This window comes from Vipera ursinii (assembly GCF_947247035.1).
Source record: "Vipera ursinii genome assembly, chromosome: 5".
Lineage (NCBI taxonomy): Eukaryota > Metazoa > Chordata > Lepidosauria > Squamata > Viperidae > Vipera > Vipera ursinii.
The window spans coordinates 53,512,039-53,529,460 of record NC_139518.1 but is presented as its reverse complement, the minus strand read 5'-3'; the positions used below and the strand labels follow the sequence as shown (position 1 = coordinate 53,529,460).

At 40.3% G+C, this 17,422-nt stretch overlaps 1 protein-coding gene across 2 annotated transcripts in view; it reads left to right on the top strand.

Annotated features, from left to right (window-relative positions):
* Nucleotides 1-4,712: 4,712 nt before the first annotated feature.
* The window catches only part of NRAP (nebulin related anchoring protein), a 69,791-nt gene continuing 57,081 nt past the window's right edge, over nucleotides 4,713-17,422 (top strand). The window contains exons 1-5 of one of the 2 annotated variants that reach the window (XM_083363765.1): nucleotides 4,713-4,878; nucleotides 5,211-5,305; nucleotides 8,079-8,166; nucleotides 10,363-10,464; nucleotides 11,449-11,553. In XM_083363765.1, the coding sequence (XP_083219891.1) occupies nucleotides 4,807-4,878; nucleotides 5,211-5,305; nucleotides 8,079-8,166; nucleotides 10,363-10,464; nucleotides 11,449-11,553 (462 nt within the window). In that variant the 5' untranslated portion in view covers nucleotides 4,713-4,806. The remainder of the gene's footprint in view (nucleotides 4,879-5,210; nucleotides 5,306-8,078; nucleotides 8,167-10,362; nucleotides 10,465-11,448; nucleotides 11,554-17,422) is intronic. The other variant, XM_083363766.1, reaches the window with a different exon arrangement.

The following is a 17,422-nucleotide window of genomic DNA, read 5'->3' as shown; positions in this document are numbered from 1 at the left end:
GAGCCAGAGTCCAACTCCAATTTACAAGGAACTCCTTGTAGCTCTACCTGCAGTTTGAGTTTAGGTTTGAGGGGGCATCGGGCCCCGGTGCAGCATACACTTCTACGGCTTCTACAAACCCCCACACTAAATCGACCCTGGGCCCCGGGACCTCTCCTGGTCGGATCTTCCGACTGGTATTTGGGCTGCTGGTCCCTCTGGTGAGCTCTGCAAACCGCTGCGATGTGGCCTGTTTTTCCACAGGCCCTGCATGTGGCTGACCAGAATCTGCAATCAGCACATTGGTGGCTGCCGCCACAACCTTTACATCTAGATAAGAGAAATGCCTTGTAAGTGTTTTCTTGCTGTTTGCTGCTGCGGTGGTGTGCATCAGGTTGCTTGTGAAGCTTGTTGACTTCAGGATCTTCTTCCTCCAAAGATTCCTCTGAGCGTTTGGCGTCCTCGTGGTGGACTGTTTCATCTTGTTTCATCGTTTTGGTGGGCTGGACTGTTTGGACTGCACCCCCGGCGGCTTCGTCTGCCATTACTTCGTCTTGGGCTTTGATGAACATTAAATTCGGTCTGGCAAAAAGTTTTTGCTGGAGCGTTCGGTAGGCTGCAGATGAGCTGGTCTCGCAGTCACTCCTCTACGTTGGAAAATTTACAGAGGCGTGCGGCCTGCCTCAAGGCCGCGATGTATTCTGATGCTGTTTCGCTGGGCTGCTTCATTCGCTGATCAAACTTGAAATGCCAAGCAATCACTGACATCTTCGGCTGAAAATGCTCTCCCAGCTTTTTCTTGAGGTCCACATAGGAAACTGACTCCAGCGACGTCAGGGTGAAGAGGTTTTTGGCCAGGTCGAATGTAGCTGGGCCGCACACGCAGAGCAGTGTGGTGGCCTTCAGCCCATCTTCTGCAACTTGGTTTGCCCGGAGGTAGTTTTCTACCTGGGACAAGTAGGAAGGCCATCCTCTGGATGCTTGACATCGAATTTGCATAGTCTTCCAACTTTAGGCATTCTGTCTTTGGCTGGTTCTGTCTTTTGTGGTTTTCGATTCTACTTCTCCAAGGCCCAGGGACTGAATCTGCTGAGCACATGGTCGCTAGCGTGGCTTGCTAGCTGACCGTAGTGGGGCATGAAATGCCTTTTTCCTCCAGGCATGAGCTGCCTCTCCCCTAGTGAACTTCAGCTCTTTTGGAGAAGCAGGATCCCACCTTTGTCACCAGTGTTCTGTAGTGAGTTCTTTGCAAAGGAAAGGAGACGAGGCAAGTGAGTTCAACAAAGCTCATGGTTTATTGCTTGCAGGATCTGAACTGAGAATTGGGCTGCAGCTTGCAGCAATTTATAGCCTGGCCCCTAGGCGGCAGCCAATACGTTTAAAACAACCCATTGCCGCCTAGGGACAGCCAATAGCAGCACTGGAAACCTGGAGTCTGGGTAGCTGGAGAGCCATTAGCTGCTCCAGCTTACCATATGGTGTTACAACTGAGCTCAATACATAACAGTGTATTTCTTAGGAACTCACAAATAGATTTATTTAATTAATTTATAAATCTATAGCAGTGCTAGCAAACCTTTTAGAGACCGAGTGCCAAAACTGCAACCCAAAACCCACTTATGTATCGTTGGGTGCCAGGTGGGCATGGCCCATTGGGTGGGCATGGCCCATTGGGTAGGCATGGCTGCGGTGGTAACAACAGACTAGGTGGGACTAAAAAGTTCAATCAATCAATTCCAACTTTGCGAGACCTTTTTTCCTGCAAGAAGTTGAAATTGATTGACTGAACCTTTTTTTTGCACATGGTGTATGCCTAAAGCGAAAAGGTTTTATGAAACCCAGCTAAAGGCCTAGGACAGGGGTGACGGCATGTGTGCCCACAGAGAGGGCTCTGCATACCACCTGTGGCACCCGTGCCATTGGTTCGCCACCACGGATCTATAGCATAATCCTATACATGTATATTCAAGTATAACTTCCACTGAGTTCATCAGAACTTACTTCCAGATATTTGCATACACAATTGCAGCCCTAATATCAGAATACAAACTATATTGCTAGGGAATTTGATCTTTTGAAATGAACATGAATAAACCTTAATAGTCACAGTTGTTTGATTCTTTCCAAAATCCATATCTGTAGAGAAAACTCCAGATTTTGAAAATATGGCATTAGTTTGTTGTACAGTTCTAGGCACTGCAGTGTCTCCAATAATTCAGAATCAGTGTTAGACTAGGTGAAATACTGACTTCTGCATTTCTCACAGACTCTGACTACTTACATTATTAAATGAGGGTTTTTTTAAAAGAAAACTTTCAACTAATTTTCAGAGAAAGGCATTTCTTACTGGTGACTATAGTATTTGCTGAAAGATACTAGGGAAAGGAAGTACATGGATCATTCTTTCACCCGATTTAATTGTAGCACAAAGATGCCTTGATAACCATATTTAAAAGAAATGGAATCAGGATATCATCTCTGTATATCTCTAGCTTACTGAAGAGGCAATCTATAGTTGTCTTTAGCTGTGTGGTGTTTCCCTTCTTTTCCTGACAAGCCTTGTCACCTGCTGTATCTATAATACTTTGAATCAGTGTTGGCAATGATTCAGTCAAGCACTGAGATCTGTATAACTCCTATTGGTCATTTAAATTTGCTGGAGATACCTTTATATCCACTACTATAGAAGCACTGTCCTCTATTACATTTTGGATTGTACAGGTGTAATGTCCAGCTAATGCCAAACAGAGACTTCAGAATGCTAATTAGATATTAGGTGTACTCCTTATACCTGACTTTTATCAATGTCAGCTGTAGTTCAAAACACCAATATACTTGTTAACAAAATAAAAGGAAAAAGAAGATGGGTGGTTAATTAAATTGGAATTATGTTACATACTCAATGACTGTTAAAGGTACAGAGAGAAAAAGTTTTCTATTTGCCTTATTTCTTTGTGTCATATAGACTATTCCAATGTTATGTTGTATATAGACTACAGTTTATTTCTGGTTGCTGTCATATGTGGGCCTTCATCTTTAAGCATGATTACCACACTTACAAAACAGTAAGTTGATTTGCTTTTTTTGTTTTACACAGAAATGTTGATCTTTAGAAGATGGATGGACATTCCCATTTCAGAAATAAATACGGTAGGTAAATCAATAAATCAAATCTAGAGGTTGGTGAGCTATAGAAGTCTTACAGGATAATGCAATATCTGTCAAAACTGACAGAATGGTGGTTCATTTTCATTTTCTTTTTATTCAGGAAACTAATCTTTGTACCACTATACCAATATTCAAGAATACCTATAATTCCTGTGCCAAACCCCCAAATCTCCCTCTCTCCCTCCCTCTCCTCATTGACCGATCATCAGGGGATAAGAGGTATGTGGGTGATATAAAAAAGAACTCTGCTGCCCCTGCAAGTTCTCAATCACTTGATCCGTATTTACCTATCAACCTGTCTGCTGGAATATTTGTTTATTGGTACTGGAATAACTACAGATAGTCCTTGACTTATAAGAGTTCATTAAGTGACTATTCAAAGTTACAGCAGAACTGAAAAAGGGAATTATGACCATTTTTACACTTACAGTCATTGCAGCATCTCCACAGTTACATGATCAAAATTCAAATGCTTGGCAATGGACTCATATTTAAGATGGTTGCAGTGTCCTGGGATCATGGGACCACCTTTTGCAACCTTCTTACAAGCAAAGTCAGTGGGGAAACCAGATTCACTTAAAAACTGGGTCATTAATTTAACAACTGCAGTGATTTCACTTGGGAAGAAAAGTTGTAAAATGAAGCAAGAATTCACTTAACAAGAGCCTTGGTGGAGCAGTGGGCTAATGCCTCCTTAAGTAACACCAGCTGCCTGCAATTAGTGCAGGTTCGCATCCCACCAGGCTCAAGGTTGACTCAGCCTTCCATCCTTCCGAGGTAGGTAAAATGAGGACCCAGATTGTTGGGGGCAATAAGCTGACTTTGTAATAATGCCGCTTGGGGTGTGTGTGAAAGCCCTAATGCAGGCATATACATAGAATGAAGGCTACTGCTAAGCTTGTAAGCCACCCTGAGTCTTCGGAGAAGGGCGGGATATAAATGGAATTAAAAAATAAATAAATAAATAAATAAATGTCTTGCTTAGCAACAGAAATGTTGGGCTCATTTGTGGTGGTACGTTGAGGGCCACCTGTATTCCTGAAGACAAATAGGTATTCACTAAGACAACTTGAAAGAGAGCTAAATCTTTCAGGCACTTCTGGAACCCCCAATCCCACCCTGTGCCATGTTTATGAAAAACAATAGGTATTGTTGATTTCTTTCCCCCCACCTGTGTAGGACATAGGGCAGGAAAAGAAAGAGAACCTGAGAATTAGTCTCTGTTCTGAAAGCACTTTGCCCTTTTGTGCTTTCCTTAATAGACTCTTAGTTGATACATAATAATCTGAAGATGATGTGAAATATATTTAGAAGGCAAACCTGGGACTCTGACAAATGAGCATTAAACTCTACACTTTATATATTACCAACTAGATATCCTTCATTTTCATATGACCATGATGCTTGTCTCTGACTTCACTCATCTATTTAGAGAAAGGCTTCATTGAATTCTTACCTCCCTTTCCCTCTGTGAACTCTTATCACAGTTGCCAAAATAACCCCTCTTAGTAAGTGACAGCTTTAAAAACCAGACAACAGCTGAGTGCAACTCAGAAGCACAGCACAAACAGACTGGAGTGTCTTTCCTAGGAAACAAGGCATTTTTATATATTACTGGACTCTCAAGATTTTTTTAAAAATTTTGTATATAGTTTCAATATGAATATTCAGTCATGTGCCAGGTGTGGCTATGGGGTCTATCCTGCTGAGAAGGTTAATTGTATTGATCAGGTTAGTAATTAATTACTATTTGCCATTATTACGGTATAAATGTTCTGATACTATTTGTCTATTTAGCAGCTTTTGTTCAAATAAATAAAACATACTTATCCTAAAGCATAATAATCAATATAACCATTGGATGGCCAAGTTAGAATTGAACATCTGCTAAATTTGTTGCACTGTTTCTTTTTTAAAGTTTTGAAAGGAGAGATGGATTTACACCCTACATCATGTGTGTTTGATTGTTAGACTATCAGGAAAAATTAGTTATAAAATTTTAAACTAGATTTAGAAAATTCAAAAGACAAATAACTTTCACCCACTTCTATCTGCTTTTCTAGATCTGGCATAAAGCCTGCTTTCACTGTGAAGTTTGTAAGATGATGCTAACTGTAAATAATTTTGTTAGCCACCAGAAGAGGCCATACTGTCAAGTGTAAGTGTGTACATTTTGTTTTGTAATAGGACCCTGTTATATGCATGAGATTGAACTAAATTCTGATACTGTTGAAAATTGGCTCAAATGATTTTCAGATAGACTGGTTTAGTCATATGATAAAGTGCATCCGTAGTGTGGAGTAAACAAAAAGTGTTCATGACATTTGAAATAATAAATACAGTTTATTATGCATTAAATCTAAGTTTTCTGTTTAAAAGTACAGTTGAAGATATGATAATTTAAAGGAGTAAGATAGAAAGCCAAAATACCTGATTAGACTTATATCCAGGAGGTGCTCAGTAGCTCTTTACTAGTACCAGGCTGTTCTGTCTTCTCCCACCTTCTAATCTCCAGATGTGTTGAGTTACAGCTCACAAATTTACCAACCAGCCTGCTCAAAAGATAACGACAAGAGTTTTAGTTCATCAGAATTATAACTGCTTATTAGATTAAAGACCAAAATAGGTGTACTATAGAAAATCCATTTTATATAAAAAGCACACAACTTGAAACTCCAAGTTGTGTGCCTCTATCTGAAGTTTCAGAGCAGAATGGGACAACTTGCCATGGCAAACTTGCCACGGGAGAACTCAACATAGTGATAGCCAGTTCGCCATGATATAACTCATTAGTTGTTGTAGACCCTTTTACCTGAAAGTCATTTCTAATAGAAGAGATAAATAATTCCAAGCATATCTGGAAGATAATTATATTACCTGTGCCTAATTTAGTTTAAATCTAAATGCCATTGACATAAACTCAAAATTAGATTTCTTTTTCTCTTTGAATTTACCTATTTTGTTTTGCAGTGCAGTCCTATTGTATCCGAAGATTGACTGGCCTGTGTATCTTAGTTCAGAAAATATGTATTTTCTTAATTTAGAGCATTTATTAGCAGGATATGACTTTTCAGATTTTAAATTCCTATTCCATCAAAGGAAAAAGTTAATACTTCTAGTGCTACGAACCCATTATAAATCACCTCCAATTATTTGGATTATTTAATTTGAAAGCATTAGAGTGATTCTAAATGACATTAGAACGTGGACCACCTTTGTGCTAGTAGGACTGATCTGAGACTCTTCAGTTGGCCAAATCACATTCTCCATCCCTCTTATAGCTACTAATACCTTCTCTGGGAAGGCAACTGCCTATAGTTACTTGCCGTTAGAATGCAGTTAATGACAAGTAATAATGATTGAGAATGACACAATATGGCTATTGTGGACATCCCTTTATATGTTTTTTTTCTAAATTCAAGCTGATTGGTAAATCTTCAAAGTTCACATGCATAACTTTCAAAATTTCATGTTTAGTTATGGATGCCTATAATGTGTCACATTGTTATTGCTTTTGTTAGCTTTTTTCACTCTAAAAACCAGCAATTCCAGTGAGTATTTCCTGGACACTTTTTAAATAAGTTCCTCAGAACTGGTACAATTCTGTTTTCCTGACTTTACTCTCCATATTGGCCCATATGATCAATCCTGCACTGAAGGACTCTCAGAGTGAAATATTTCCTCTATGATTGTGTTCTGGTTGTGCTCTGGTGTCTGTCTGTCTGTCTGTCTGTCTGTCTGTCTGTCTGTCTGTCTATCTATCTATCTATCTATCTATCTATCTATCTATCTATCTATCTTTCACATTAGCTTAATTTGGGAAAAGACAAAATGGGATGGGAAAACAAATCAGCTTAGAGAAGTTAGGCAGAGTCCTGAACCCATTCCCTCTACCCATTAGGCACCATCAAGTCTAATTGAACCCAAAAGCTCATAGGCAGAGATTTGAGGACTTAGCCCTGATAGTATACTCTTATTCTTAATCTCCGGTTAAAATCCTATGTGTCTTTTCCATCTCTTTACATTGCAATGGACTGGCATCTACTTATTTCTCAGTAGGCCAAGTAGTTGACACCTGGGAATAGTTACTGTAATAGCCCAGTCTGATCTTAGGTCCTTTGCTTCTGACTTCAGCCTTAGCCACAGTGCAACAATGCCATCATGAGAGGAAATTTTCCTTGCTGTATGATGACACATGGAAAAAGGATGTCAGCAAAGTCAGGATATAAAAATAATTCTCTGGACTACAATCAATGGCATTCTCACAAATTAGAACACTATTCAGCAGTGACTCAGAAGAGATGCAATACAGACAAAATAGAGACTAGTAACAGAGATAGCACATTTTTGTGCTATTTTGATTTCATGGTAACTAAAGGATGTCTGGATAAGATTTCAACTCAGTAGTGAGAAAGGCCCCAAATCTTGATTAAGAGCAGAGACATACAGTGTTGTATTTTCCTAGTAATATAAAATGAGTTTATGCTTCAGTAAAAGGTAAAAAAGGAGTCCCAGCAGATTTTACTCTGCTAGTTATTGCCAACTACAGGGGGTGGTGTTCATCTCTGTTTCAAGGCCATTTAGCCAGCACTGTCCGAAGATATTTCCATGGTCATGTGGCCAGCATGATGTCATGGAGAGCTCTTAGGTACCACTTCAGTGGGAAGGTAACAGCATTCCTTATGCTTCGGTATCCATCACATATTAAAAAAGTTAAATATTCAGTGCCTGAAATATAATCATTAATTTTTACCTTTGTAATTATATATAAAAATGTATAAATTATTGCCAAAGTCAAATGATATCCTCCCGCCAGTTTTTCAAGTTGGAATTTGTGATTAAATAAATGTCATGTGATTATATATGTATCTCTATTTAAAAGAATGCTATTCTTTTAAAGATTATTGATAATAATTTACTTTCTTTCATAGACATAACCCCAAAAACAATACATTCACAAGTATTTTTGAGACACCAATAAATATGAATGTGAAAAAGCAGTCTGAAGCAATAAGTGAGGTAAGATGTGATTTGTAATCACATTGTAATGTTAGATTTGTTTTTTTAGGTAATTATAGAAAGAACAATTTCACTCCTTTGACTAAAATCCATATTTGTTCTATTTACCCAAGTTGCTAACTAGTTTAAAAATGAACTATTATTTTTCTATTGAGTTTGACATTGACCCTGAGATATTTTAAGCAGAAATATAAAGTCAAATGAGTTTTGCATACTTGCAATGGAGAAATCTGGTAAAATGTTACGGAAATTGCTAGATACCATTCCCTATTCAGTGAAAAAAAATCCTATAAAATATGTCCAAATATTTTTTTAATGAATATTACTGTGCTACCAGTTACAACTCTCCTAAATTTCTGGTTGTATTTGTACTGCCACGAGTTTTCACTATTGAAACAGGAAATATCAATATATTTATATTTTTTATATAAATTCTTCTGGTTCGTTGGACTTATTCCTGAGTAAGCATGGCAACTTTGCAGATGTAATATATAGTATGAATATGTATTTGATGTTTCTATTTCATTTAACAAATGATGGACATTGTTGTTACAGCTTTATGAACCTCATTCTATATTGCTTTCTAGGATAATTTCATATGTATGTGTGTATACATATATCAGAATTACACTTCTGAATTATCCTTCATAAACCTATCATAAACAACAATTATATTTCTTTTAATTTGAGCATGAAATATCTGCTCACGAATGAGTCAGGGATCAAAAGCAATATCTATTTCTGTTTGAAGGTCATGCTAAGAGATCTTGTTACTTCCAATAAATTTGAGTGCTGGAAAAACCAAGATTACTTTTCCTTTCCTTTTGCCGTATAGAAGACATCCTTCTAGTCAAAAAGGGAAGCTTCAGACAAAATTCAAAGGAGAGTTTATAAGAGCTAGTTCTCACAATTTTGTTTTTTAAATGAAATATTGATTTTAATAAGCTTCCACCTTATTCATTTTGGAAGGATTCTGTCATTGATATTATCAAAACTGTTGAGAAGTCTAAAAGAAGTAACAGCATCAATTTTTGCCCCAAGAAAGCTAGAAAGTCTGACTAAAGAAAATAAAATTAGCTTCATGTAAAATGCCTAGAGTTAGTAGACAGCTACACATTCCAATGTTTTATCTCCTTGCTGCAGGGGAGCTGGACTAGAAGATCTCCAAGGTCTATTCTATTCTATTCTATTCTATTCTATTCTATTCTATTCTATTCTATTCTATTCTATTCTATTCTATTCTATTCTATTCTATTCTATTCTATTCTATTCTATAAGATTTTGCAACGCATAGTTATCTACTACTTGTGGATGCAGGGTAAAATTTTCTAAGGAAAGCCCAAAAGCAACCTATTTCAATGTGCAAATTTAAAGATCTTGTGATCTTAAATATCTCTTCCCTTTTACAAGTTCAAATACCACAATTAAGGCAAGGAGTGAATGCAATGGTAGTTATCAAGACTTGTCAAGTGGACCCGTGTCCATTTTCTCAGAATTCAGCTGCAACATTTAGAATTCACTTCCACATCAACATATTTTAAATCACTACTGGAGACCATGTAAAAGATTCCAAATGACTGATAGGATTAAAAAAGGTAAAAAATCATTTCCAATAGTAAATCAGATCTAGGATATATTCTGCTACATGTGTTCCGTTAATGATTCTTAAGGAGATTTCTGCAGATAGAACAGCTTTGGCAGGTCCCCAGAAGCTCTAGCCTGAATATCGTTGGCACCAAATCTCAAATCATATCTTAGCTTAGGCACTGAAATTATTTAATAACAGGGTATAATACTGTTTCTAGAAAGTCTTGGATCAGATGCAAATATCACGTATTAGGAGACATTGTAAAGAAGAGGATGAAATCTAGCCTGATGCAGTATTGAGTACCCTACTTGGCAAACTTCGTCCTATTGTCAAGTGTTTTAAGTACATTTCCAAATTATGAAGTGGTAGCTTTTTAAATAAAATAACTGAAATGTATTATGGTAAATATAGTTTGCATTGTTTTATACATAGTTTTTAAAATAAAATCTTAAAACTTGTGCTTTCTGACTAATGTCTCTTTGAAATAATCAATGAAACCAAAGAACTTGAAAATTCCAGAAAATTCTGGTATACTAAGATAATTTATGACCATTTATTTAACATAATGCCTTTTTATTTATTACAATTTAATCTGTATTTTTATGCAGGTTAAGTATAGGGAAGAGGGTGAGAAATTCAAGTCTGCTTTTCATTGGGATGTAATATCTAGAGACATGAAAGCCACACAGAAAATGCAACAAATAAGTCAGGTAAAAAGCTGCTAAGTCATCAAGACTCAATAAACTATCCTTCAACTCTTCACAGTTTTGTTGTGCTAGTTGATTGACTGAGCCACCAGATAGTTAGACCAGGAACCTGGCTGTTCAGGTTTCCCAATGGTGCATCCTTTGTTGCTATAACTGAGTTTCTAGAAAGCTTCTGAATGTCATTTTTTCATATTTTCCAGTATTATTGACTTCTTAAGAGAGCTGGGTCTTTGCATAATGTTTCCAAACTATGATAACTTGAGCTTGGTTATTTGTGCCTTGAGTAAGAAGATGCCTTGCTCTTCTTTGAGTGTTATCCTAAGAGTCCATTGTCTGGCACTATATTGTCAATCACTTTATCTTGTCTATCCTTGTGGTTTCCTTGATAAGAAACTGAGTGGTTTACCATGTGCCAGTATGGATGTTACCTTTGCTGTTATCCCTGTTCATTTTTCTCCAGTATCCTCTTCTATTAACGCTGCCTGATATAGGTGCCACCTTGCTTTAGTTGGCCAGCTAAAATGACTTTCTAATCTTGGGTGATTCTCCTGCATGCATATACTCTTAATATGCATTTCCAATATCAAAATCAAAACATGAAACTGCCTTGCAATTGCATAATGTTGTAATTCTGGCAGATGTACTGGACAGAGAAATTTAGGATGTTACTTTATTGGTTTGGGCATTCTAGTCTATATCCAGCTTGCTGAAATGTCCTGGAACTGAAATAAGAAACAGTTATATGTAATTCACTCTTCATGTTCAGGGCGAACAAACAGAAGAAAAGGGAAAATGTCATTTTCAGTTCAGTGCAAAAGGAATAAGACCAATATAAAATTGATGTAAAATACACTCAATAAAGAGATATGTGCACGTCCGGTCTTTTATTTATAAATACCTCTTAGAAAACTAATTCATTTTTGGAAACCTAATAAAAATGGATGTAATCTTTGTACTAATTTCTTATTATACATATATTCTTTTTAGAAAACTTACCATGATGTATGTAATGAAAGCAAATCCTGGTATAGAGAAACTATTCCACAGTTGGAAATGATCAAGATAGCGCAAACACAGAAAAGTCTTAGTGATGTAAGTAAATCACTACTTTATGACATTGATCTGTAAAACAAATATATTATTTCTCATGAAGGCTTAGTTTCTCAGCTAACTGGCTTAAGGAAATATGTTGAAATACAATGCTGTCCTTATTCTTCCTTTCACATACAGTCTTCACAGACACTTTTTTTATATTGGGGAATGATCTATACATTGCCAACAATATATGAAGGGAATATGGAACTGATAGAAAAAGAATTATTTGAAACTCAGTGACTGTATATCTGTTTTTAAGAAATCATTTCTTTTCTATTAGCTTTACGTTCTTGTACTCATCTCATCAGAGAGATTTTTTAAAGAGTAGGTGATTATTAAGAAGAAATAACTTTTTGTTTGTAATGTACTTTCATTAAAATTATTTAGGATCTTGGTAATAATAATTAATTACACAGAGGAGATATTTACATATACCATGAAAATTCACAATTAAATTTCAGTTGTCTCCTGTCTTATTCCAGTGTAAATTTTAAAATAGTCTCATATGAAGCTTTATTTGATCAATATTATTTATTAATAATATTTCAACAGTTGGCAATATATTAAATTTGATAAATAAATAAGTATAACATTTGGAGTGCTGAATTTGAATGTGAAAATAATCCATATTGAAATTTTTGCTATACCATAAAGTTCATTTCTTAATCTGAACAATCAGTCTAGCCTCAATGAAACATCACCAATGGAATCAAATTGTTGTATTATTATATTATATTATTATTATTATAATTGCATTTATATCCCGCCCTTCTCCAAAGACTCAGGGCGGCTTACAAGCTTAGCAGTAGCCTTCATTCTATGTATATGCATTCTGTGTATTAAGCTGGTGGAAAAAAAGACACGATACAAAGGAAAACAAATAACATAAAATCAGTTACTTCTGGTAGCAATGACAATTTAAGTATAATTAAAAAATGAACAATGGTTGACTATTTTCAGTATTTTATTCCATGACTTTCAAACAATCTTCTGATTAAATTATAATAAAGACAAAAGAAGTGAAAATTTTAAAAGCTCTGAATTCTGACTAATTCTTCCAAATGAAAAATATTAACAGAATTCTGTTCTTCTTCCAATTAAAAAAATAAAAGTTTGCTTATTAGTATCATGTAGAATCCTTTATTTAAGAATTTTTATTCTTTCTTTTCAAATGGAATGATGGAAAGAAATTTTGTAAAAGGAGTTGGGACTCTGTCCATCTCAAGGAGAGCTCTCTGAAAACTGAGAAGCTGAGTAAAACAAAGATTATTTTTCTGTAAGGAAAAATGCATCCCCCAAATATATCCCGATGAAAGGGCTATTTAGACAGTAGCTTCACATATAGCTTTACATATAGGGAACACATATACATCTATTCCAGACTGTCATGCATATATACAGAGTGAAAAAGAAGTGCAGAAATGCAGATGCATTGATCAGTCCAACAGGGGAAAGTGCACACTGAATTATATCGGGAAAACAAGAGTTTCCAAGCCGCTAAGGAAAAGCCGGCCCGGCCGACATTTGACAGTTGACAGCTGTCAAATGGCCGCCCGAAGCAACGGCGCACGCGCACAAACCAGCCGGCCGCCATTCCCGTTGACAGCTGTCAAAAGGGCTGCCGGAGGCCAACGCGCACGCGCCGGATTTGACAGTTCCCGGAACTGTCAAATCCGCAGTCTTCAACCTAGTCCTCCAAGTGAGCTAAACGCTCAGCTGGAAGGAATTCCCTGACAGCCGCCGAGCTGTCAAAATACTGTTCATCGATTGGCCGCCCCAGAACGGCGGGAAAAACACTGTTACCTGATTGGTTGTTTGTTTTGACAGTTCCCTATAAAAGCCCGGATTGTTTTGACAGTCAGCTGCCGGGAGCTGAACCGAATAAACCTTTCAAACCTTGCCTACGGTCTCGCGTCTGTCTTTCTAAAGACAATTCACCTGGCGACGAAGGTGGGATGCCGGTACTATAGAGCTGCATATTGAGCCGAGTCACCCCGCAAGGGAGTTCCGATCCCTCCCGCTGACAAGTCACTGCTGAAGCCACTTGGAGGGCAAAGGAACCCCTTGCAGCAGCTTGAACAGTACTGTGGACCCAGGCCATGGCAAATTTAGGTCACGTCAGAGAATTCGACGTCCGCCATCCTGAAGGATGGGAGTCGCACTGGGGACAAATTGAAGGCTACCTCGTTGTCAATAAGATAACAGAGGACCGCCACAAAGCTGCCGCCCTCCTCTGTCTAAGCGGGCCTGCCGTCTATGACATCGCCGTAGGGCTTTGCAGCCCTGACCCCATCGCGACCATCCCGTACGCCGTGCTGACCGACCGCCTCAGCAAGCACTTCATGCCCCGTCGGTCCGAGCTATTCTGGCGCCTCCATTTCGCCCGCCGCCACCAGCAACCGGGCGAAACCACCACAGCCTTCATCGCGGCGGTACGTCACGCCGCCCGCCGGTGCCAATTTCCCGACCTGGAAGACCGCATCAGAGACCAGGTTATCGCCGGCCTCTCTAACGAGCGGCTCCAGCGGAAGCTGGTAGCCAGGCCCACGATGGACCTCGCTCAACTCACGTTAGAGATCATGGCCTACGAAGATAGCCACCGTGAGGTCTCTCCGGTGCACAGAGGCAGCCCAGCCGGTTCAGTCCACCACGCCAGGGAGCCGGACGACGAGCAACCAGAGACCTACACCGGCGTCGACGACATCATGTCTCGTTTCAGCAAGATGAGCGCCGACCACGGAAAGAACCGCAGGCCATTCAGACCAGCTGGTCCGGGCTCAAGGCCCACCGCCACAGGGCTGAAACCTAAATGTGCCAGCTGCGGCGGGGCTCACGCCAGAGCCACCTGCCGTTTCAGAAACGCCAAATGCCACGGATGCGGGAAGACCGGGCACATTCGCTCAGCATGCCGCAGTTCGAACCGGGAAACCCTCCACGAGCTTGAGGAAATTCCGGCAGGTAGGACCCAGGTCCCTCCCCCAGCCAAGGGAATTCCCCGGCCCTCAGTCTTGTCCATACAAGCCGAAACAAAGAGGTCGCCCATCCATCAGTTACAACCCAAAATTAAAGTTTGGGTTAAAATCCAAGGGGTGCCCTGCGAGATGGAGGTCGACTCCGGCTCCTCAGTTTCAATAATGTCTTGGGACACCCTCAGGAAAATTGGGTTAAAAAATAGACGCCGTATTCCCCTGCAGCCCTCCAAAATACTCCTCGCAGATTTTCAGGGAGCTGCCATTCAATTAAAGGGACAGGCACAAATAAAAGTAGAATATAAGAAGTTCCTGGGGCAATTAACGATCCAGATCACTGAGGCACCCAGGTCCACCCTCCTGGGGTTAGACTGGTTTGAAGCCCTGGGCATCCACCTAGAAGGCACCAACCGTATACAATCCCAAACATTAGAACAAGTTTGCCAAGCGTTCGCAGACGTTTTCGACGGAACGCTTGGCAAATACACAGGCACCCCCATAGACCTCAAATTAAAACCTGAGGTGGCTCCCATCCGCATCAAAGCAAGAAGGGTCCCCTTTGCGTTGAAACAAAAAATCGAGGCAGAATTAGACCGTTTAATCAGCCTTGGGGTCCTAGAACCAACAGACGGGGGAACCTGGGAAACTCCCATAGTCACACCAGTCAAACCCAATGGTGACGTGAGACTATGCGCGGACTATAAAGCGACGCTAAACCGCGCTTTAAATCCCCATGCATACCCAGTGCCAGCTGTCAGGGACGTGCTGTCAGAAATCGGGTCCGGTTCAATATTTGCTAAACTCGACCTAGCGCATGCCTTCCTGCAACTACCTGTCACCCGAGAAACAGCAGAAGCTCAAACCATTGTCACACACCGAGGCGCTTTCAGGGTAAACCGCCTCCAATTCGGCATCTCAGTGGCTCCTGGCATCTTCCAGGAGGTCATGGAGAAAACATTAAAAGGAATCCCAGGTGTATGCCCCTATTTCGATGACATACTCATCGCAGGGGAATCAGAAAACAATTTAGCAGACAGATTACAAGAAGTATTATTAAGATTTAGAAAAGCGGGGCTGAAACTTAAACGGGAAAAATGTTCTATAGGTGTCCCATCTGCAGATTTCTTAGGCTACAGAATTGACTCACAGGGAATTCACCCCACGAACTCAAAAGTCCTTGCTATCAAAGGTGCCCCTACCCCAAAGAATAAAACCGAGCTCCAAGCTTTCCTTGGACTTTTAAACTTTTACCATGCTTTCCTACCAGGGAAAGCAACAATCGCAGAACCCCTACACAGGCTGCTTGACAAAGGGGCAGCCTGGCAGTGGACAACAGCCCATGAAAACAGTTTTAGAACACTCAAACAAATGCTTTCCAGCAACGCCACCATCTCCCACTACAAAGAAGACAAACCCCTCTGTCTAGCCTGCGACGCATCCCCATACGGGATCGGAGCAGTTTTGAGTCATTTAGACAGCAACGGCACCCAGGCCCCGGTGGCATATTATTCAAGAACACTTTCAAAAACCGAAAGAAATTATGCCCAGATAGATAAAGAAGCCCTGGCAATTGTGGCGGGAATAAAAAAATTTCACGATTACCTTTACGGCCGCCCCTTTGTGATTTACACAGATCACAAACCACTGCTAGGACTATTCACATGGGACCGCCAGACCCCCCAAATATTATCTCCCAGGATGTTGCGCTGGACAACGTTCCTCACAGCATATTCCTACCAATTAATATACAAGCCTGGACACCAAATGTGTCACGCTGACGGCCTCAGCAGGCTACCCCTACCCCACACAGAACCAGACCCAGCCCCAGCGAGCAACATCTTAGCCATTCAAGAGCTACCAGAATGCCCACTGACAGCAAAAGACATTGCTGCCGCAACTTCATCTGACAAAACACTCAGCAGAGTGTTAGCATGGGTACACACAGGCTGGCAAACCTCTTGCCCGGGCACAGAATTTCAGCCATATTTCTCCAGGCAAAGCGAACTAACGTCACACTTAGGATGTTTACTCTGGGGATGCAGGGTAATTGTGCCTTCCAAACACAGACAAAAAGTACTAGACACATTACATGAAGGCCACCCTGGCATTGTAAAAACAAAAGCCTTGGCCCGCAGCTACGTCTGGTGGCCAGGAATAGACCAGGACATAGAAAGATACATCGCTGGCTGCTACCTATGCCAAGAATCCCGCCCACTCCAGCCCAGAGCTCCAATTCATAAATGGGAACTCACAAAAAACCCCTGGTCCCGAATCCACATTGATTATGCCGGCCCATTCCAGGGACAGGTCTTCCTCATAGTTGTGGATAGTTATTCCAAGTGGCTGGAGGTTCTCCCGGTTCACAGCACAACGTCTGCCGCAACCATCCAAGCCCTCAGGGGAATCTTCGCAACACACGGTCTCCCCGACGTTATTATTTCAGACAATGGCCCTCAATTTACTTCTCATGACTTTCAGATCTTCACGAGGAGAAATTGTATTAGGCATTCAACATCGGCTCCCTTCCACCCATCGTCCAACGGCCTTGCGGAGGTTATGGTGAGGACCACCAAAGACGCCCTCAAAAGAATCATCACAGGGAACTGGCACCGTCGTTTGTCTCAATTTCTTTTAGCCCACCATTCCACGCCCTGCACGTCCACCGGCAAAAGCCCAGCCGAACTACGATGGGGCCGTCGCCTGGTGACACGACTCGACAGACTCCACCCCGACAGACTGGCAGCCGAAATAACACCAAGCACACATCCAAAAACCTTCTCCAAAGGACAAAATGTTTGGTCCCGAGATTATGGGGGAAGGGATAAGTGGGTTCAGGGGGTTATCCTGGAACAAACAGGACCATTATCATACACAGTGGACACTGGGACTGGACTCAT